We start from the raw sequence: 23,612 nt of genomic DNA on the forward strand, positions 1-23,612 counted from the left end.
AATTGATGACTGAAGAATCGAAATTACAGATGTTATATTATGGTTTTCGAGTCCAAGTTTAAATTAGTCCAGTGGTGTATTCAAGTTGCTCCGAAGAATATGCACAGTTCCCAGTATAGAGATATTTTGGATCATGTCGAATCGAATTTCTACCGGTATCTTTAGGATATTCTTCATTAGTTTTTTGTTGCGTTTATACCAACACAGTAATGTCAAAATATATTTTCGAAATCATGTGAAGGGGTCTTCAGCCGAACTGATGAAACACATACTCCGTTACTCACTGCCATCCTACAGATACCATGACATTAGTGAGACACCAATAAACCGCAAGCTCACAACTACATATAGTATATATTCCAGCCAATGTATATTTACCAACCTTCCACATGAAAAATATGATAGTTGCAAAAACTAATGCTCCTCCCACGCTGCACAATATGATAGTTAACAAGTTATCATTCTGCGCAATACCAATCTCTGGGATGATTTCAGCAGCTGTCGTTGCTACCTAAAACGAGATTGTAAAAGATATAGGATTACGTGTGAGTGGACTAAAGTGTGAGTGAGATATTACAAATCTTAATTGATTCGACTCCGGTGCAACCAATAGGCTACTCTCAAAAAACTACAATTCAACCGAAGCCAAGAAGTTGAATATTATATAGGCGCAATATCCTGCTCACTTTCATACATAGTTGAATGTATGATGATAATATTGAAATGACATGAACCAGATTAGTATTTGCGACCATACTAACTACAGTGCTTCACAATTGGATTGAAAGGTTAGTTATCTTGTCGGAATAAGCTCATTGGTCGTATGCTAATCATGAGAATTTCTATTATTTCAGGACATGACGCCGACTAGCGGATTTTGTTGCGGTCATTGCTCACAGTGATCATAATAATGGGAATGCCTCACGGAATATTGTGACACAATCAATAATTTTCCATATGGATATCAGAAATTTATTTATTACTTTTCGGTAGCATATAACCACACATGAATTCCCTTATCAGTAAATGTGCAATGGAAACCTGTTCTTCTAGGAATGTCAAGGTCTTTCCATCGCTTCCGATATGCCATGATGAGTTCCTGATTGAAACTCTGAAAGTCGATATGATGTCAATGGAATCCACACCCTGCAAAAATTTATCTTGATTAACATATACGGATGCTGCAAATAAATTCGTAAAATATATTTGAATTCTGTTATTTTGGGAAATTTCTTCAGTTCAACAGACGCATTTGGAATCTATAAAGTATAATTTTGTTGGAATCAACTGAGCATACCAGAGGAATGATATGAAAACTAACGGGTGATATTGTAATCCAGCGCTTCCCAATCAGTGGGTTGGGATGCAATAATGGGCGGCAAAGCTATTTCGAGTGGGTCGCAAAGCATTTCTTAATGTTACAGTTTTCTATTCAATATGTCAGAGAGAGCTGCTTTTGGTTGCATAGAATGTCAACAATCTACTAATTAATATGATAAAAGTTTTATAGGTATAAGTAAAATACGATTATTCATGTAGCGGTTGGTGAAATATATAGGTGTGCGTCAATTATAAGTTATTTCTGGATATCTTCCGAGTAGGAAAATCACGCCAATAAAGCCTAGAGTTGATTTCATAATATCTATAATATAATATGCAAGAATGCGCAATGCGCATTGATAGTAGATTGCATGAGTGTACTGTACGTGGTTCCTGGTTACGTTTCTCACTCATTTCTTTTTCATTCATTTGATCATATCTCATTGTGGGTCTTGCAATAAAATTTGCATCAGAAGTGAATCGCGAACTCAAAAATGCTGGGAAGATCTGTAATCGAACTCGATCGTACTGGTATAGTGGGAGCATATGTGACGTAAACATACCTGGTTTGAAATTCGATGTTAGGATATTGTTTCATTTTTTACTATGTATAACAATTTTATTAATACCCTTAGTTCTGTTTCTTGTGTTGGCACGAATTGAAGCAAGTATAAATATTGGAACAGACCGGTTTGTTGAAAATGCTTTTGATGCTTTCCGTCCATAATCTGAAGTTGGCTTCGAAGTAAACTTCTGAAGATCGAAGATTTGAAATGGTGCATTTCAAAGTCTCGCAGGTGTGACGACCATCAGAGTCATTCGTGGGGCATTCCTGAAATAATTTGGATTTCTAATTGTAAATGCTTTTAACATCACATTGGTATCCTTGTTATACAAGTTTAAATGACTGTTCAATTTAGGCATGGTGCAGACTGCACTGATCAATCCCTGTTTACTCACGATTCGGTCGCGTCCGAACGTAGTCGACGAAGGAATCACTTCATAAGATCCGTTAAAATAGTCAGATGCATTTTGCGTATCCTCACTGATTCTGAGATTGTGTCTGTTTATCACTGAACGATCGCATGTGCAAGTAGTCTGTGATAGAAAAGTCATTATACTGCATTCTAATTTGAAGACTAGATTTGAATGCCTCTTCATCGTAATATAACCGCCAAATTTTTTATCTATAACAGGGGTGGCTAACCTGCGGCCGCAGAAGGAAATTTGTGCTGCCGTCGCCACCTAATTCAATTAGTATGTATTGGCGCCGGTCGACATGCAGATTTAATTTACGAATTTACTTCCGAATTTATGAGAGATTTTACTTCACCTTGAAATTCTCTTCGCGCTGAGCGCGATTTAATGGATTTCAATACCAACTTGGAATCGTGTGCTCCTCACAAATGAAATTTATTTCGGGTATGCTAGGGCGATTTCAATATATTTCTACTATACCGCCGATCCTTATAAGAGGTCAAAAAATAACGATATACAACTAATGTCATGAATATATAATAACAGTTGGCCCACCCGAAGATGCATCATCATTTATAACCTGCCCTAAATTTTCGAAAACACTCCCTCCATCAACTCTACCGGTGAATCTGATCACGTGGGCTGAGAAAGGATAAATAATTAGTAGGCCTATGTGGAACTACTAATATTAATGACGAAATTCATTCGTGAGTTGTAATCGCGATCTTAACCAGTTCCAGTAACTATTCCTAACATGACCACTCGCGATTTCGGTGCGTATAGCAAGTCGGCATGAAAAACTAGATTTGCCTTGAGTTCACCGAAAATGGACATGTGGAGCAGTTTGATGAGGACATTTGGCGTCCAGTTGCGACCATACCGCGGAATGCGGCCGTAGGCTACATAAGTAATAGAAATGCGGCCGTGAATAGCAAAAAGGTTGCCCACCCATGATCTATAATTATAATTATAATATATGGTAAACATCTCAATCATACTCTCTGTGGTGTACTGTACTGAACATGATTAACGGACGATGAAAAAAAACCTAAGAGAGTCAATATCTGACCACGCAAGAATAATTCAAATCATTTATTACCGATAGCATGTCCACGTGACATTTCGTGACCAATCTCATGCACGCCGAAAAGCTTAGTATACTCATGGTAAATTGTGTCTGTACTTCGTTTTGTTCGAAGATTTAATTTCGATTACTAATTTGCATTATCATGCTGTTGTGTTCATAATCAGTAGAGCTTTATTCCGACGTAAAGAGTATACCTCGCTATCTGACGTTGAGCATTCCAGTTTGAACGGGTAAAGTACAGGATGACGATCATCGATGTACGATGGAAATGTCAACGAGATTTCCGACAGCGGTATATTGCTGTGTCCTTTTTCTTCAATCTATCACGTTTCACACAGCATTCATAATTACTTGAGACATTACAATTGAATGACCACGTCTCAATATATACCTTGAAACGAATATCAACATCGGAAGTGTTCTCTCCTATTTCCTCGATCGAATTAATACTGAAATTGGCACTTGTCGCCGTGTTGTTGAATTGTATGAATGCGTCACTTGTTTCTCTGTTAAAGACATATATATAATTATATGTTATCATGTATATATGTTCAGTAGGGCTGTTCAAAAATAACTTTTTTTTCCCGATTCAAGCCGGTCACCTCTTAAATCGTCAGGTTGCAGTAGAAAACCTTGCTCACCAAATTTGACTCGATTCCAACCAGTAAAGGCCTCCGCAGATCCAATTAAAATTTTTAATTTATTATGGAAAATTAAAAAAAAAAATTTCCAAATTTTTCTGCCAACCCCATGAAATTGTTGAGCTGTCTTCAAAGACGTTGCAAAACAAATTTGAGTCAATTCCGACCAGTAGAAGCGGAGTTATGTGAGTTTTTCGTTGATAAATCGCGGATTATCCACCAATCAAGGATAATCCGAGAAATATCATCGAAAAACTCACATAACTCCGCTTCTACTGGTCGGAATTGACTCAAATTTGTTTTGCAACGTCTTTGAAGACAGCTCAACAATTTCATGGGGTTGGCAGAAAAATTTGGAAATTTTTTTTTTTAATTTTCCATAATAAATTAAAAATTTTAATTGGATCTGCGGAGGCCTTTACTGGTTGGAATCGAGTGAAATTTGGTGAGCAAGGTTTTCTACTGCAACGTGACGATTTAAGAGGTGACCGGCTTGAATCGGGGAAAAAAAGTTATTTTTGAACAGCCCTAATGTTCAGTCTTTATTCATCAACCGCCAAATATAACTCACCTGCGCAAGTCCAAATCAGATAAATATCTGATCGGGATTGATTTTTCCCATACGTTATCGGCCTTGAGTGTATCATTCTCGACAGAAACGGACGAACTTGAAGTACAACAGCAAAGTTTTATATGAACGACGCTGATACATATATCGATTGTACTTTCACGCTGTTTGAATGGTAACTGAGCTACAATTGAACATAAATTGCCTGTCCTTCACGGAACATTGTATTTGTTATCCAAAAGCAGAGGGTTTGCAAAATCAAGCATAGTGTACATTCAGAATCGATCCTAATGAGTCCAATTGTGGATCACAGGTGCGTAAGAAATGCTCATCGGCTCATTCCGAGTACTGGTGCGTTTGGCGAGTTTGATTAATATGAACGTGACTGTGACCATAGTCGCTTCTAGTGACGAGGTGGGCTGGACGAAGAGATTCGGTGACATTAATATATGAGGGACTTGTTGCAAATATGCATATGAAATTAAGCTTGAAAATAAAATCCTAAAATTCTTGAACAACCCGGAAAAAGATAAGTTACTCTTACCCAAGTGATGCTTGCGATATAATTTATAGGTACAGATTCAACAGCAATATTCCGGCGCACGCGCATTTTCAATGATTAGCTAGTACTTGCAGGGTGTCTCACATGCGCATCATAGTCTCACGAATATGCATAAGCCGAATGCACGACACTTTAACATAACTGTGCACCTGGTGTAATAGTTCGAATTCCTTTGAAACTGTTGAACTACGACCTTGCACGCAGTACTCACATAATTTACGACGCAGAACCACGCAAAACAAAAATACCAAATTGCCTTACTTCGAGAATATGGAAATGCGGATGTCGAAGGTAGAGCGGGTGGCCTCTTCACGCAGCTTTTCAAAGTCAGATTTAATTTCGAAGACGCACTGTAAATAAATAGCTTTTTATAGAAACTGCTGACCAGTTTCGAGGAAGTCATATGTGAATCTGAGTTCTAACGTAAAGCTGGAGGAATCGTATTTCGCCTGAATCGACTCGAAGAATAGTTACCCATGAGTTCGCAGGCATAACGCTGTCGTAATATTTGAAAAACTGCTCTTTCATTGCACCGACAATTGCTGGTAACCCTACGACGGTCACACAGTCGGGACTGTCCGACGTAACCTGTAAGAAAAGAAAGCCACTCTAATATTATACTGACGGATACAGCCTATATTGAGACTGCATACTGAAGTTCTCTTCAACCGATGTACACGGTGCACTGAAATATACATGGGGTGCGCCAGTACGAAAAAGTATGGGCGCATCACAAACTTGTCACATTAAACCAGGGGGTCTTCAACTAAAGGACCATTGGGCATCCACGGATTAGTTTCAAGGGGTTCAAATGCGACCAAGGTTGACTCCAGAATTCCTAACGAAGTGTTGCAGGTTTATCTAAATAGGCTCCTCCTCGCGGCGTGATCTGCGGAGCGATGTCTCATAAAAAAAAAGCCTACAAGTAGATCAATATGGAACCCATGATAAAGAGTATCGGCTTGGTGTATAATGACCAATGTAGTCGAAAAACTGGAATATCAAACAAACAAAGCGGTCCGTTGAAGTACGACAAAATCTTAGAGTCGGGGTCAAAACGTCGAGTGTCATGGATTTTTCGGCCAATCCGTGGATTGATCAGTCCAGAGTAGATAATCCTCTCGAGATAAATTATAGGATTTTGTATAGTAATCAGCAGATTTTTGAATCCACGAATTGGATTCCTAATAAAGTCCTATATTCACTTCTGGTTCGTTGGTGGACGCTTTGGGCAACAAGTGTCAGCTACCCTTATCAATTGATATGATGATAAGCAATATTGTGATATGTTTGTACTGTGTAGCCTTTATGCCGGTAATTTTAGCATGCGCATCGAATCGACTATTGGCTATTTAGCTTGATATTGCTGCAGCAATCTGTCATTTTTGTCTCGGAAAAATTCGTCCTCAAAAATACTTGGTACTCAATACTCATGCGTTTGACTGAACAGGATGTAGAGATACATGAGTTCGTAACAACAACTTTATGGGTTGACTATACCAAAAAAAGGTTGAAGAGAACTGGCATATTGTGCACTAATGATGAGAATGAATATTCAGTTTTCGCGAATACGGAAATGTAACACGTAAAATTGTCTCATACGTCGCTGAGCGATACTTGGGACGGGTATGATAACTTCAACGTTGTTGAGAGCGATTCTCCGCCTTGATTTGTGACGTTCACTTCTATCTTTACTGGAGTCCTTGTGGTTGTTTCCGTAACGACAAGAGTCGTATTCAAGTCCGCGTTGTCACTACACGCCGACGTTAAACGTAATATTAAACCATATCTGGATTCTAGACGATACGCTTGGTTCAATGTTCCAACCTCTCAAATTCAGGTATCGCAATGCGTGCTGACACTCCAAGATCCGGTGAGCATAAATCTCCACATTCCAAAACCCAAGTTATATTGGCAATATTGGATTTGTCGAATGTGCTGTGATAACGTCGGAATACGGTTTTAAGAGCTGAATCTATAGCTGAGCGTATCGACTTACCGATCGAGAACTGATGAACGTTCCGTCGCGCTGTGATCAGCGCTCAGGTCGAACTCCAACTTCGCCGAAAGCCTGGATTCGAAATATGTAGCGTCTTCCTGTAACAGCGGCATCAAATAATTAAAAGCGGCAATGCGATATGCACACAATATTCTACGAACATCTTCGCTGTGTCGGCAGGTTAATATTGTGGCAAAATGCTGTCAAATTAATTGGCATATGTATGAACTAAGCTTGATCTTACCAAAAGATTGATCATGAAGCTTCGGCAGGTCTGATTGTTGGTTATAAGCGTAGCGTTTCTAGATATTACGTTGGTGGAGGTCAAATTAAACACGGCTCGTGGACTGGTTCTGCGTTCGAAATCCAAGGTCAGGTTGTAGACGATCTCTTGACGAAGACAAGGGAGTCATGCATGCATTGGAATATATTTTTAGAGTAAAGAAATTGCGTTACCCGTAATATTTCCTACCGAACTGCCGTGTGCTATTAAGCAGAATGTTAAAGTCGCACAGTTTCGGTGGCCATTCCTCTTGCACTGGAAGACATCAATGGAACGCGTGCTGAAGTCTAGTTCCGAGTCTATCCGGACAATGGGTCGCATCCTTAAAAGTAGACAAATTTCTCAGTCAGTTCGTAGCATACCAGACTATACCAGACCTGGGCAAAATAGGGCCCGCGAAGCTATTCTGTGTGGCCTGCAAAGGGTTCCTTGGAATTCAAAATATAAAACTTTCTTTTTGAATGACTTTTTGAATAGGCCGTATCGTTTACTTTGGAACCTTTTTCATAAAAATGCCACGATTACGCTACCTATACGTACCTAGCATGCGTTGCCTATTCCAGATTCAAAATAAACGCAATGCGGCAAAGTATGAGGTTAGGTGTAGAATTTAGAGCACTAAATATTTGTATACTGGAGTCAGGGGTAAACCCATCCTTTCAGTTTTTGCCGAGCATGTCGCCGAGATTGAGGATTTTAATTAAAGTCGATCTTATGACAAAAACACAAAACATTCGGTCAAGGGAGGGTAAAGTTTAAAAAAAACTGCAAGCTTCGCTCAGGATAAAGGCTATTTAAGCTGCACGCTGCTCGGAAGGCAGCGACCAAGAAAATAAGTGTTGTACTATTGCATATACATGTCAGTGAAGTGGTTCTCGAACTGGGGGGCGTGAAAGCATCAGAAAGTTGGCGCTAAGCCGAATTTTATTGAAAATTTGCGCGATATACCCCAGCTTGTAGTTATTGCTCTGTGTATTGTCCGACAGCCATAATCTTCCATGCCATGAAGCGATCCGTTGGGATTGCTAGCATTCTGGTTGAACTTTTTATTATTTTGTGATAGCATAAGGGGGCGAGGAATTGCTCACTATCATAAAGGGAGGCGTGCCTAAAAAAGTTTGAGAACCACTGTTTTAGCGTCTTAATAGAAGAACGTGGATATGGGTTTAAAGAGATTTTAAAATGTATCATGTTTAACATTGTTTCGATTCTTTCGAATCATGACGGCAAATAGATATTTTTTTAATTAGCCGTCACATTCTCATTACCTAATATAAATACAGTCACTGAGCAGCATTTGCCAACAATGTAATTTAGAAATAAAATGAAAATACGCTGGAGAGTGTAGCTAAAAATTTTCACCCGTCCCGCCAACGTATTTTCTACTTCTCATTTGGCCCGCGGAGGAAAATAATTGCCCACCCCTGGGCTGTACTAAAGTAGTTTTCCTATACGTATACTAACAAAATAACTTGCTAAGTCGATTTGATGTTATCGGACGATTTCGTATTCAATTATATTGGGTTATGTGTATCTAAACGATCAAAAAACTCTTTCGTCAGTGCTTTAGTAAAGCTGGTACTTCTGAAATCCTTGCATCCGGATAGTTACAGGCTGAAATTAGTTCGGCTGTTTATGTATGATGCACAGGAATAATTTGGACGGATAGGTGATTATGGTCGTCTGGGGCCACCAGGATCCCTAGCTTCAATGTCTCAGTCCGTGTACTGTCTGTTGTGTCGCATCAAGGTGTCCAGTTTGCGTCCAGAACCTCCTGATATATATCTACGTCCCAACGCAGACGCTTCAGTGGGCAGTGCCTTTTCAGTCCCTAGCCGCAATGTCACCGGGCTTTGAATACATCAATACGCACCTAACTTATTCATGTTAAACGGAGTAATATAAGCCGTATAGTCTGTTATAATAGTACATTTACTGCAATAGAGGGTTGGCATGCTTGACTTTACCAAGTAAATATCATACTCGGCAATTTAATGATGGGATCCACGTTCAATTTGCTGACACACGTTTCTCTTCAATCAGTATCTAGCAGCGACCACAATGCCCGGTATACCAACCTCAACAGAGTTAATGATCCACTTTTCGGTGCCCCAACCAAAATAGCGGGGTATTCCTCCTTTCCAATGAAAATATTTCCATATAATGATTGGCCGAAATATTCCAACGACGATTGCCTACTTAGCTGCGATGCCTGGATTACCTGGAAAGATTTAGTCAGTAAATAATACAGGTATACTATTTATACAATTAAACCGCCACGATTTCGACTGTGTTATATGCTTACTGCTCATGACGCTCGATGGAGGTGGTCAAAGTAGGTTGTCTTGCTACTTAAGTGGACGTAGAAGTATTGTCTTGAATTTTCACTCGATTAAACGTTATTCTACTGGTAGCGATTTTCAAGACATGGCAATACTACTTCAAGCGGAAGAAAATGACGGGTATAAAATATAATCAAGTACGCAGTTCCTCAAAATAGTAGATTTGGTCGGAGCGCTGCATACTCTTTTAGGGTTGCATTTTTTATTTTGTGGTATTCAAGGTGTTTTTCGACGACTATGGTCATTTACACCAGGCCGATATTATTCATATTTTATTCCGTTACTGCCGACCTATAGCACGGCCCACTTCCAGACTTTTTGTAAGATACCGCTCACGTGAATGAGGAGCCTAGATAAACCTCCAACACGTAAGGTAGGAATTCTGAAGTCGACCTTGGTCGGCCTCAAACCCACAGTTCATTGGTGTTGCAGCCACGGATTATACCACTGCGCTATCTCGCCACTAGGGCTGCATTTAAAAAACAAATATGCGTCACACCTACAATTTTCCCCGGGTGACGGTCAATAATATATGTTAGGAACTTGAGATATCTATAGCTAGGGTTGCATTGAAAACAAACGGTGTTTAAAACAATTTCTTTTAAACATGTTTTAAACAGTGTTTTAAACAAAGGCCTTTTCGAAAAAAAATCGATTTTTTTTTAGTTGTAAAATCATGCCATAATTGTGCAAATACTTTCCAAAAAACATGTTGCATGAGCCTACAGACAATTACCACCCGATGTAGCCGACATATACGCTATGGAAGAGTTGGAAACCTCAAAATAGTCGGTTCAACAGCTCAAATACGTAGATATTTCGTCAAAGGAGCTATATTTACCCTATATTTTCAATTGTCAATATCAGGGGTGGGCAACTTCTCCAGTCGGCGGGCCGGATACAGGAAAATTAAGTACTTGGCGGGCCGGATTGCTGAATCTATACATTATTCGCCTATTTATACACATATACACGGAATAAATCGTATTTAATGAATGTATTTTAACGACAGCAATGTCCCTTCATAGCCATTTCTCGCCAATAATGACGAAGACAATGTGGATTTGAGAACAGCATTGTCATACAGACGCCGCCATGTCTGCTTCTCTCTGATCAATTAACACACGGTGCAATCATCGTGTCCTATAGTGACCGGCTTGCCGAGTGCGAAGTTTGATGAAACTGGTATCAATCGAAAGCTACCGCGGTACTGATTGTGCAAATATAAATTTTATTCTGCTCGTGGCCTGGAAGCCCGCAAAATCAGCCTCGAATGTTGCATTGTAACGGAGTTTGGTATTGTGACGCAACCATACCGTCTGGGAGCAAGTGAGAGCAGCGAAAACCGCAAACGTATTGGCCATTGTTGCGCAACCGATCGAGCAATGAGTATTCACACTCTCACCATCGTGCGCACTTGCTCTTGAGCTGCTCAGACGGCATCGTTGCGTCACAACACCAAACTTCGTTACAATGCAACATTCGAGGCTGATTTTGGGGAGTTCCAGTGCCACGAGCAGAATGAAATTTTTATTTTCGCAATCAGTACCGTGGTAGCTTTCGATTGATTCCAGTTTTATCAAATTTAATGCTCGGCAAGCGGGTCAAAAATTAGCGTCAAATTGCCCTTAGCCAAATGGAAAGTGTGACGTAGACCAATTTCACTGAGCCGTGAGATTTTCTTGTGTCCAGAACAGTATGGTGCAATCCTGGGTTAAGATTTCAAAGCGTTAGATAAGCGCGGTACTCCAAATTTACCAAGATATCAATTCATTAAGGTTTAGTACATGGCCAATGCCGATAATACAAGTCTTCTCGCTACGACGAGCTTACGCGTAAGCTCTGCACTCGCACGCTGCGCACACACGTATATAATGACATACAGTCACTAAAATTTGACGTTTAGGAAAGTAGTAGGGAATCTCGCCAGACTGGAGCCGCGGGCCACATTATCACGTAAGACGGGAAACTGTCCGCGGGTCAGACAAAATCCCGTCGCTGGCCGTATGTTGCCCGCCCCTGGTCAATGTCAATCCACTATGAATATGAGTGACGTCATGGCTGAAAAACAAACATTAAAAAAAACACAATAAAAACATGTTTTAAACAAGGGCATTGTTTTTTAAGCATGTTTGTTTTTAATTGATTTTTGTTTAAAATGCAACCCTACTCTTAGTGAATAATTGAGGGTTGATCATACTTTCGGAATTGCAAAATGCATATTCTAGACTCGGGCAAATGACTAATTCGTCCATAAATATATGAAATGGAATGGGTATTTCGCCCAATTGCTACGACCGTTTCACCATACCTATTAAAAATCGCATCTATAGTCTAAAGCTAAACTGTTTAGTTGCAAAAGTCAACGTATCACAACCACCAGAGTGGGAGATACAATTACGCCAGACATAAGAATACTTTGTTACTAACCACCTTTGCTGGTCAGCAGTTATGCACGTGGATTTCCCATCGTTACCTGACTTGGATTATTAGAAATCCCGTTCTTTGCGCCATTGTAAATATACACGGAACCTTTGCCTTCATCAGACAGCGGATTTCCGATTACAACGTCGACGTATCCATCGAGATTTAAGTCTCCAGCAACCGCCATTGCTGAACCGAATCTCCCTCGCATCGATTCGTCACCGGATAACACAGTAGGTGTGAAATTGGTGCTAGCCTGAGAATACAAAGAAGAAATTCTATAGTTGCAAATATAACCTTTTCGGGTTAACGAATAGGGCATACAAGTTCTGAACTGTTGTGTAGGTTCAATTCCGATAAGCACATATATTATACCGAGTATCAATGAAATTCAATGATAGTAACTCAGCAGTGCATCAATATAGGCCACGAGGTATATTTGTTGGCACATCTGATGATGAGTCGCGTCTTATTCCGCTCTTTTAAGTTATTTCATGGCCTGGGGGATCTACTAACGACCAGGGGCAGGCAGACCTGCTGCATGCGCGAGTCGCATATCAAAAGTCTTAGCTTTAAAGGTCAACTGCATCTTCAAAATGACTTTGCCCTATTTCGTACATTATGTGGTTAGGAATATGAATAAAATAATGAAAATTGAAATTACCTTATAGTTTTCAAGTAGTTTAAATTATAAATCGAAAAGCCTAAAAACGGATATGAAATCATTCAGATATGAAATGACGTCATGAAACTGACAGGGCCAAAGTCCTGGTAAACAGAAAGTTATTCCTGTTGGGATTGATTTTGATAGTGGATACTGATACTGGGTTTGATTGCGATTATGGAAGGTATGAAGATGATGAGGCACGGAAGTACATCTTGTGTCGCGTATGGTTGTTCGAATACGCAATATTCGGTACCCAAAGTGTCTTTTCATCGCTGTCCAAACCCTAACACCGATCGTACAAGGTATTACGCCTGGGCGAACGTCGTGAAGACCAAATGTGCGGACTTCCATACACCGAAAAGCAAACTGTTTTTTTTTATGCTCAGATCACATTTTACCATCGTGTTTCAATGAAGTATCAGAGGTATACAAGCAATTCGGTTATCGAGCCGCAACACGGAAATTCGAAAGTACGAATCTATGACGTCACAATGAAATGAAGGCTATCGATTGAAGTTTATTATTGTGTAGTGTAGTGATACGATGCGTATCCACCAGGGTTGCAAGGTGTTTGAATTCAGGCTGATATGACGTCTAAGCAGGGCCGTGGCAGCACTTCATCTGCCCCCCCCCATATGATGATAAGCAAAACTCTAGACCCCTCTCAGGCTGTACGCTGTTTTCCGCTGCTTTTCATCAACATTGGGGGCCGTTAGATGAGTCAACCTTTCGCGCCTAAAAATAATTCATGATTAAATCGGTCAATATGATCGGGAATTGCATATACATTGCTATCAATTTTTATCTTCTCTCTGCTCACGTAATCACATTCACAGGTAGAGCTGAGGGAAGTCTGTTTGGAAATATAGAACCCCATCAATAATAATTTAACATCTTTGGGCGCTTTTGCCACGAAATTAGTTGTACTGATTAGTGGGCCAACGCGAAGCGCGAAAATTTTCGATAATTCATGATAAAATTGGTCAATAAGATCGGGAATTGGATATATATTGCTATCAATTTCTTGTCCTCTCTGCTCACGTAATCAGATTTACCGGTAGAGCTGAGTGAGGTGTCTTGGAAACTGTAGGGCCCGTTTGTATATGACTCCGTAACATGATGATGTTATTTCGTGACCCCCTATCTGCTATCTCAAAAAATATAGAATTGCCCAAACATAGGCTACTAAACTAAAAGACGCACACGATTTCTAATTGGTATTTCTTCACGGGCATATAATTTTTCCCTGGGGGATGGTATTTGTCTTGTGAGGTTCAGATTGTCAAGACAGTATTTTGTATATATAACGAAGTTTTCGATCAGCATAAGGGCAGTCCTTTTCGGCCAAGGTTTCCTCGCTGCCGATCGTTCTGGCACACTTCTTATAGTCGCATGTTACATGGCCTTAAACTTTATATGTCTTGCTGCGTCGGGACGCGGTAAAGGCCTACGCCGATATGACCATTTCTATAAATCTATTTGGCAGCTTGATATCGCGCACAGCGCGAAAAAATTTTGTAAAAGTTGGATATATTTTCAAAAAAATATACTATAACTTATGCTAATTCACGAAATAATTTTGGGCCCCCTTCGAGCTCGCCCCCCCCTAATTGGGGAGTTTGGGGTACGGCAGTCACGGTCCTGCGTCTAAGCAGTGCGGAGCAGTTCTTTCAAGTGCTGATGAGAATTTAAGGAAGATCCTCAGTAACAGCGACGACATTTTCTTGGCCAAACTCGGCAGTTATTGCTAGTCTTTACAATTCAAATGGAACAGCCCAATTCACCATTGCTAGCCCGGAAATGAATGCGACCTGCGCTGGTGTAATTAATTATCAAGTTCATTGTTGAACACAATGATTTATCATTGATTCATGACCTGGCATCCGTTGTTGCGGGTAAAACGTTTATGTAAACTCAATTCGTGAGTTCAATTGCAAATTTCTATCCCTTTAGTGCTACCTTCTAGGAAAGAAACAGCACCAAACAATACGCATATTGTTAATGCGCGATAAATGCATCAATTTCTAATCAGGTCAAACCTGTCTAGCAAAATGGCGAAACGCAAGTGCGTTTGTGCAATCATTACAGAGCCGCAATCAAAGGCTGAAAGAGTCACATGCGGCTCGCGAGCTGCAGTTTGCCAGCCCCTGTACTAACCCATTCTAGCACAGAATTATTGCCCTGTGACATGTAGAAGAACACCCTCCCTTCTTCGTAGTTGTCTCCAACAAACATAGGTGACGCCACAAATAAATCGTCGAATCCGTCATTGTTTACGTCAGCGCTGAGCAAGCAACTCCCGAAATATGCAGCCACTTGGTCTTCGTAAGGATGGATTGTGACGGAATTCACCATGTAAGATTCCTTCACTGGCTTGTATACGACTACCTATGACGGAGATATTTATCCAATATTTATATATTGTTGGAACACCGTCACTTCAATACTGTCTTAAATTTGGATTCCAAAGCCGTTCATTCAGGCTATGAATTAATGATTCGTTCCATATCGAAGAAGTGAACAGATGATATGATGCCAATTTTAGCGTCAGACGTACGAGTGATGTAGTGGCCAGGCCACGGGCCTATATAATTGTTTTATCGCGACAGAATTTTACCTCGTTCATATGAAATAGGCAAGACAATGGTTTGAGAAAGGCAACCTCATAAGGATTGTGTGGTATGTTACAATCGTGATGAGAAATATGCATTATCCTATTACACTGGTAGTCCAGGGGTTACCATATTTTGAGTACCAAAAAAGACGACGCATTTTACAAGTTATCAAAGATATATAGCAGCAGTCCATGCATCTGTTAATTTTTTTTTAATTACTGACAAAAGTATTTGCGTTCACGACTAAAAAAGGTCATTGTTCCAACTGGACTCGCAAAAGACCATCTCCCGCGTCAAATCGGTTGGCTTTTTTTGAATCAACCTTACCGTCACTGCCGACAAAATCCATATTTCGCGTTATTTATGGCCCGTTTTAGTTGTCCGTGCACAATCGCCTGGCTTTCAAACTATAAAGGACGGCAAATTGCCAGAAAGGAGGACATTTGGGCGTCCGCGGAGGGCATTTCCAAAACTTGGAAGAAAGGACGACAAATCCTCCTAAAGGAGGACGTATGGTAACCCTGAGAGTGAGAGATTTGAATGGATTATGATAAGTCAGTTATAGATGGAGTCATGGCCTACTAGGCCATGATGGAGGATAATACGAAATCATATTCCGTCTCTCGTCGGGTTGTTTCTGAAAGCATTCAGTATATTAGCTGTAACAAGCGTAGCATTGAAAACAAAAATCTATTTAAAACGAGCCTGTTTAAAACATGTTTTTATAGTGTGTGTTTTTACTCAGAACGTCCCGAACTTTAATTGTGACGTCATAATGGAACGACAATGACAATTAAAAATATGGGGTAATATGGCTTCTTAGACGAAACAGGCTTCCGGCCCCTGTCTTAAACGGACAAAAATATATCTGTGACCGGGTTTACATCGTTAGGCAGCACTTTTACGGTCGATGGACATAATGATCCATTCCGTTGCAAATCTATAACTACGTGCTATAACTGTTGAGACGACGACGATTTCGAGCGTTCCAACCATTCCATATCGTATACGTCGACTATATCGGGTGCAAATCGTGCGTATAGGCTCATACCACAAACTTTTTTAATGTATTTTCACAATTCATGTATAATGATACCACTTATGAAGAAAAAACACCAATTTTTAAGAGACATTTTTTTAAACAAGTTTCAAACAAAGTAATTCAAAACACTATTTGTTTTAAATGCAACCCTTGATGTAACAAAACTACAACTACAGATTAAATATAGCATGACACGAGCATGGCACCCAACATATTCGTTTTCTTCTCTTTTTGATTGAAGCTGGGTAGCAACGGAGTGACGTCGATACGTTATTCTGATGTTAAATATAGAGCGATGATGTCGCGAGTATATATGACGTAAAAGGAATATGACAGAGAAATAAGATTATCTTATTCTTACCGCTCCTTTTAGTTTATATCTCGGTGCTCCAACGGCAATATACTGGCCGCTCAAATTCCCATTGAAATATCCCGATGCCATCGTGTAGCCTGGCGATAAGGAGTAATACAGTGATGGATTGTCATTTGCATCTTGCACCTACCTAGGTAAGAATCTGTAGTGTAATCCGGTAGTGCGTTCTTGATCGATTCATAAGACGTGATAACCGGGCTCTTATCAGCGGGATTGTCGTAATTCTTAACAGCACCGCTGTTCTTGTACATTCCAACAAGGCTAACGTGTATTGAGCCATCCTACATGTAAAATTTATCAAAGTAGAATGAGATGCGATGCAAGTTACAAGTAGCTAAGCATTTTACACTCAATTTGACCGTAGGAATAGAAATCCGATACTTTTAACACAAGGGTAGCCCAACCTTTTTGCTATCCACGGCGGCATTTCGATTGCTTATGTAGCCTGCGGCCGCAGCCGCATTCCGGGGCATAGTCGTAATGAACTGGACACCAAATACCCATGCCCATTTCCATTTCCGGTCCATTTCGATATCGGTTTACTCATACGCACCGAAATCGCGAGTCGCGCAAATTTCTTCGGATTTGCGAATGAATTTCGTCATTGAAATTAGTAGTTTCACATCATATCATCAAATATTTAACCATTCTCAGCCCATGTGACCTGATCAACCGGTAGAGTTGATGGAGGGAGTGTTTTCGAAAATTTAGGGCAAGTTGTAAATGATAATACATCTTCGGGTGGGTCAATTGTTATTAGACACTTTGTCGCATGCTGTTATTTCTTGACCTTCCATCAGGATTGTCGGTATAGTGAAAAGATTATGGAATCGCCAAAACGTACCAGAAACAAATTTCTTTCGTAAGGAGCACACGATTCCAAGCTGGTATATCTATATGGGGCGCATCATTTGCATCTGTTGTTCGTATCTGTACTGTGGGGCTCGGATTGCAAAGGGCACTAGTAGTGCCGCACTACTATATATTAACATCGAAAAATAAAGTCGCAAATTTCCTTCCATACGGCCGCAGGTTAGCCACGTCTGTTTAAAAACGTAAATTTTGGACATTGATTTGATAAATAACCGATTGTAAATTCCGAATTTGCAGCATCCTTAGAATGGGCGCGCTTTCCAAACTATAGTGTGAGACTAAGGTTATTAGAACGCGTTCAGATTATATGACAAGCATCCAAATTCGTTCAGAGAACACTATTTGTACTTGTGAAAATTGAAGAATTGCAAATACCTCAATTTCAAAAACTGCCGAAGTGAAACCATGAGTAATCTGAAATCATCACCACTCAGAAAGTAATGTACAAAGACAAAAACTACACGAAAAAGTAAGAGTACTTGGTTACCGACCACATCTACACGCACAGCATGAAAGTGATAATAATATTAGTTGGTATTGTAAAGCATGGTGACCGAGAACCGTCGGCTTCTAAGCAGAAGTGTTCAAAGTGGTCGGAGTTCGTACTCAAGTAGAAAATGTAACGCCTGCAATCTATATTCAATTACAAGTTGAAGTATTGATTTCCATGACATGTCAAAACGATTTCAAGGGGAAGCGGAAAACGAAATTCTGAAAAAGAATACTGGGGTAAGTATACTTTTATAAAGTAAATTTGGTCGAGTGATGATTTTCGCGACAAACGCAAAATGACTGATGGGAGCTTCAAATAATATTAGGTGTAATTTTCGAAGATAGATTCAGTTACCGTGATACGTGGGATCTTTCGCCCGGTTTTAGAACAATGAATGAAAACATATCTAAAACTATACTATCCTAATAACTGACGTAATAACTGTGAATGCCGTATAACGTAATTATAAAAACGGGAATTCTGGGTCCAAACCGTATTGTAGGGTGCAACTATTGGTGTCCTGCTGCGGTTGAAGTTCTTTCTATAAACTGGAATGTGCAATAGAATTCGATGTCGGCCTTACCTGCAGCACAACCATTGACGAACCCATTTGACTATTAGCTGTATCGTTTGCTGGATTGTCGTCGGCTAACGTGTTCGATTGGCCTGCTCAAAAGACATTACAACCACAACAATATGTCTTATGAAATTATAGTCCGTCACTTGCCTTCGGTTATGAAATTGGAAGTGATGCTCTCGGTTAACTCAGAAAATATGGTCGACAACAGGAGGAAGTCGTCAACAGTGTAAACCCTTTCGTTGCTTCTACCGCCATTTGCACCGCCATTTGCAATAGTGCGCAGTTGGTCATAGAAATCAAGGTACTCGCCAATCCCGACAGCGTATGGGGTCACAATTCCTGTTTTGCCATAATTGTCCCACCTGCACACAAAATTGCAGTGCGCCTGTCATTCTGGTGTTTTGCTAAATAAATAATGATGATATATAATACTGGCTAGAATTTCGATGTCATCGGAGTCGTACGAGCTTCGCAATTGAGCAAATCCCGAGACTAAAGTGTTAGAATTCAGAGATGAGCAGGGATTTCAATTTGGATCGGATATGAAATCACCATGACATGATATATCCATATTTCCAAATTGATGTGAGTTTTGAACAATTTCAGTCATCTCTGTTTTTTCGGTTTGCATCTGAACATAATTTGAGAGAACTTCGGGATTTGGACTATCGTCTGACTCTCAAATCCTGAACAGGATTTGCATTTTAAAACATTAATTTTGCTGCTGTCGCAATTGAAGCAATATTCGATGCATTGATAGGAATTTCAGAAAATTCCATCGAACGAGTTGCTATACTGAGTGACTCTTTGAGTGCATTGCTGTCGTTAAAAAACCATCTTTGTGAAAATAACTATATTACCAATCAAATATTAGAACTGACTCACCGTCTCTTACATGAAACCCATTTAGATATTTCTTTTAGATGGATTCCAGGACACTGTGGTATTAAAGGGAATGAAGTCGCTGACCGACTTGCGATAGAGGCAGCGGCCCATGACTTCACTGACCAAAGTGTAGCTTTTACTTCTAGCGAGGCCAACTCTTTGATTTCAAGTCATAGTAGGCAACGTTTTATCGAAACCGCCGCTGGAGCACATTTCAAGCAGTTCTTCCCTGACATATACACGAAACTACCAACTATACCTACGCAATGCCGTGTCGAAACCACCATTTTCAGATTGCGGACCGGAAACTGTCGTCTCAACTCCCATCTTTGCAAAATTGGGTGTTCCGATACCCCGATTGTACCACATGCCATGTTGAAGAAACTGCAGAGCACATTATTATCGAGTGTGCGAATTACGCCAACGAAAGTTTAGAGCTGCCGTACTGGACTTGAGAGTGCCCTTCACCATGGAAAATGTACTAACTACCGATTATATACTACCTTTGTTGTGGGAATTCATAGCGAAGACAAAAAGACAGTACTAAATGTTTAGTTGACTGTATTTGCTTATCGCAATATCGATTCGATTAGCAACTGTTAAGTAGTGACGCAAAAGCAGAGGTGGTCAAAGTAGTCAAGAAAGCTACTCAAGTAGAAGTAGAAGTAGCGACGAAAAAATCTACTCAAGTACGAGTGGAAGTACTTCTTTCATAAGCAACCTAAAACAACTTGAAGTAGAAATAGAATTGACTGACGGTAAATCTACTCAAGTAAGTAAGTAGCTTTGAAAACGATCGTAATTCGTTCGCATGGACTGTCAAAAGCTGCAAATTGAGGTATGCGGAAGGTGTGGAGAGCTTTATTCATATTGATGCGTCCCAGGGGGTGTCAATTTTTGACAGAATAAGCATTCGTCCATATCATGGGATGGAAATGATAGCATTGATATGGAATGCGATACTAATTCTTTGTTTACTCGAACACCCTGTTTTAGAGAATATCATGGCATGGCGCCCTCCCCCATAGTATAAGGCCCCTAGTTCAGTTGAAGAGCAATACAGAGAAGTTGTGTGGGATACGGCTTTAACACTTTGCGCGATTAGTTAACGTTAATTAGAGACATAGCAGATCGTAAAAATGCCATATATAGTGTAAGGCTTTATTTTCAAAAAATATAAGGCGTTACTACACTTGCTTTTATATTTCAACATGTATGTTTTCCAGACAAAAGAACTGAAACTATGATTAGAAATCAACGTATAATACTCGTAATTGAAAAAAAGACAAATATACTTCTAAAAAGCGGAAAATATATTTCATGTCTTACGTCCAGAAAGTTTCAACGGTGGTCTGCTAAACCAGGTCTAACGTTAAAAAAGTCAAAGTCCCCCTTTCCAGATTAGGACACGTCTTGGGCTGCAAGGTATAATAGGTTATTGCTAGATTGCGAAACGACAGTTTCAAAGGTTATGGAGGGCCATACTTACGGTGATGAAATATTTGGTGTAGGCGACAATGCGGAGTTAACGGAACCACGCTACCCGGTATCTAGATTATATTCAGATATACTTTCGTTAAAACATATTTCTCACACCAGATCTACTGTGTGCGAAGCGCAACGAAAATTCAGGGTATTACATGACTTTTATGAAAATTAACGTGAAAACAGCCCCGTCATTCCTTAGGCTATCTTTCTTATTGGGGATGAAACTATTTCTACTTGACAAATTGAAAATAGCGAAAAGTAAGTAAGTAGTTCACAAAATATTACGAAGTAGAAGTAGAAGAAGCGAAAAAAAGATATACTTGAGTAAGTACCAGAAGTAGAGGACTACTTGAGCACTTCGAAAAAGTAGAAGTACTTCGTTACTGACCACCTCTTCGCAAAAGACCTTAGTTGTTATATGCGTCACTAAAATTGTTTTTGAATATGATAATAATAACGACCGAATCAGGTCCGAGCCCAAGTCAGCGAGCAGATGGTCGAGTTCGAGTCATGGTATTAAGTCTCGAGTCTGATTTCAAGTCATTGTGTTGACTGCTCAGTATCCAGTTAAAGTCTTGTTAAACCCACATTTTACAACTCTGTTTAGTGATATCGAATGGTTCGCATTTATAACATACTAAGTTTCTTTACTTTTAGCAGTTTCTGGTCGCATTTTCAAGTTCCAGTACCAATAGACGAAATCCCATTAGTGTACTATTTTTCGAAATTACAATGAAATGTCGGCCTTGGCCGTCTGAGTCTCGAGTCATATGACTTGGTTCGAGTCATGCGCAATGACTCGAGTCCAAGTCGAGTCAATACACAAATTGACTCGAGTTGAGTCGAGTCATTTCCGTATTTTGACTCGAGTCGTTACAACCCCGCTCGCAACCATGGGTGTTGCAGCTATTGAAACGTACCACGGCTCTATCTTTACAACTATAATAGCTGAATATGCTTACCAACGAGGCAGATCATCGGAGTCCGTTGCTTCACCATCCGTGATGACTACTATCACCTTTTTGCTTGAGTCATAACGTTCAGATTGCCGAAATTCCCACTGCAACGATTCGGAAAAGTGACGGGAAAAATCGTGGAAAAGAATGTTCTTGTACACTGGGGATGTTCAAAAAGACTCTTCTATCAAATATCATTGTGATTAACTTGCTTGATATGCTGGAAATCAAAGTTGGCTTCAATGCAGTTACCATATAAGGCAATTCTCATGAAAACATAATCAAGTCCTCTTAGACTTCTTACCTCCATGGCCCTTCGCAGAGCATAATAGGTGTACGTCGTTTCCCCTAACTGTGGCATGGCTCGGATTCGGTTACGTCTTTCCTCACTTGATAAGTCATCGTTTAGCACATACGGAATTTTGAACTTCTTGGATGCACCGATGGCAACGCTGAAATCCATTTGGTAATGAAAATACCGCGAGAATATATGCTAAGATGGTCAATCTTACGGGGGGAAAAAGCCATCTTTGTTAGAAAATTGTAGAACCTCCGTCCTGATAGCGTTCCCGAATCGATCATGCAGATAATCAGTGACATTCACTAGCCATTCTTTCGCTAAAGAGAAATCTGCTGCATCGATACTTCCAGACCCGTCCACCAGAAGTATAATGTCGATGAGATCAGCGAAACAACCTGGAATGTTTCCATTAAGTTAAATATTTTGCTTTGTAGCGTAAATGCGGCTTTTACAAAGTTGTCCAGGAGTAATTTTGTAAAACTGTAGCTATAGATATAGATATAACAACAAATATTATTGCCTGTCACTCGGGGAATGTTGTAGCTGTGACGCATATCAATTACTTGATGGCAAAATTATTGCGCTGTGAGCGAATATTAATCATTGTGAATCCGAAGCAAAATGTCAGACATGTACAAAACACTGGATTTTCGAAAAGTGCAACTAGAACTAGAACTAGACCTATCAACTTTTCAAAATCCGTAACTAGAACTAGAACTAGAACTACTCACTTTTCAAAACCCTCAACTAAAACTGACGACATTTAAAAATTAATACATCGCAGAATATGGCGAAAACTGTTGACTTAACCTGCCAACGTATTTTCTGCTTATCCTTCCCAGAAAAATAATTACCCAGCGCAGGCGTAGGGGTTCCCAAGTCATTAAATGTTAAGAACCGTTTTGAACTGGACTTCATTCTCCTACGCAACACATTACTTGTTTTATCGTAAATATCGGACATAGATTCGACATTTTAAAAGAACGGGGTTTCGAGTTTGAAATGGGAGAGACTTCGACCACAAAAATCCACCCGCTGGCTACGCCACTGTTAGTAGTGATGACTCAGCGCTATTAATGGATGCACAGTGCACAAACATCATTCAACATAACTCCGGTATCTCGATTCACGCAAA

General features: G+C 40.0%; 2 protein-coding genes across 2 annotated transcripts in view; one reads left to right on the top strand and one right to left on the bottom strand.

The window, feature by feature from the left end:
• LOC145458237 (integrin alpha-11-like) overlaps window positions 1–23,612 on the top strand; it is a 329,408-nt gene that overhangs the window by 224,728 nt on the left and 81,068 nt on the right. The window lies entirely within an intron of this gene.
• LOC145458238 (integrin alpha-11-like) overlaps window positions 1–23,612 on the bottom strand; it is a 36,058-nt gene that overhangs the window by 1,192 nt on the left and 11,254 nt on the right. Inside the window, exons 5-28 of the mRNA XM_080336557.1 lie at window positions 22,689–22,872; window positions 22,481–22,628; window positions 22,183–22,280; window positions 18,995–19,209; window positions 18,851–18,933; window positions 17,032–17,182; window positions 16,890–16,978; window positions 15,029–15,259; window positions 12,257–12,460; window positions 9,517–9,659; window positions 7,612–7,760; window positions 7,400–7,545; window positions 7,156–7,253; window positions 6,984–7,094; window positions 6,759–6,909; window positions 5,631–5,744; window positions 5,418–5,506; window positions 4,598–4,693; window positions 3,777–3,891; window positions 3,580–3,705; window positions 2,281–2,418; window positions 2,009–2,152; window positions 1,042–1,146; window positions 383–511 (exon numbers count right to left, since the gene is read on the bottom strand). Coding sequence (XP_080192683.1) covers window positions 383–511; window positions 1,042–1,146; window positions 2,009–2,152; window positions 2,281–2,418; window positions 3,580–3,705; window positions 3,777–3,891; window positions 4,598–4,693; window positions 5,418–5,506; window positions 5,631–5,744; window positions 6,759–6,909; window positions 6,984–7,094; window positions 7,156–7,253; window positions 7,400–7,545; window positions 7,612–7,760; window positions 9,517–9,659; window positions 12,257–12,460; window positions 15,029–15,259; window positions 16,890–16,978; window positions 17,032–17,182; window positions 18,851–18,933; window positions 18,995–19,209; window positions 22,183–22,280; window positions 22,481–22,628; window positions 22,689–22,872 — 3,257 coding nt within the window. The remainder of the gene's footprint in view (window positions 1–382; window positions 512–1,041; window positions 1,147–2,008; window positions 2,153–2,280; window positions 2,419–3,579; window positions 3,706–3,776; window positions 3,892–4,597; window positions 4,694–5,417; window positions 5,507–5,630; window positions 5,745–6,758; window positions 6,910–6,983; window positions 7,095–7,155; window positions 7,254–7,399; window positions 7,546–7,611; window positions 7,761–9,516; window positions 9,660–12,256; window positions 12,461–15,028; window positions 15,260–16,889; window positions 16,979–17,031; window positions 17,183–18,850; window positions 18,934–18,994; window positions 19,210–22,182; window positions 22,281–22,480; window positions 22,629–22,688; window positions 22,873–23,612) is intronic.

The sequence above is a fragment of the Botryllus schlosseri genome, chromosome 16, assembly GCF_051294905.1.
Source record: "Botryllus schlosseri isolate E-star chromosome 16, Bs_hap1, whole genome shotgun sequence".
NCBI lineage: Eukaryota > Metazoa > Chordata > Ascidiacea > Stolidobranchia > Styelidae > Botryllus > Botryllus schlosseri.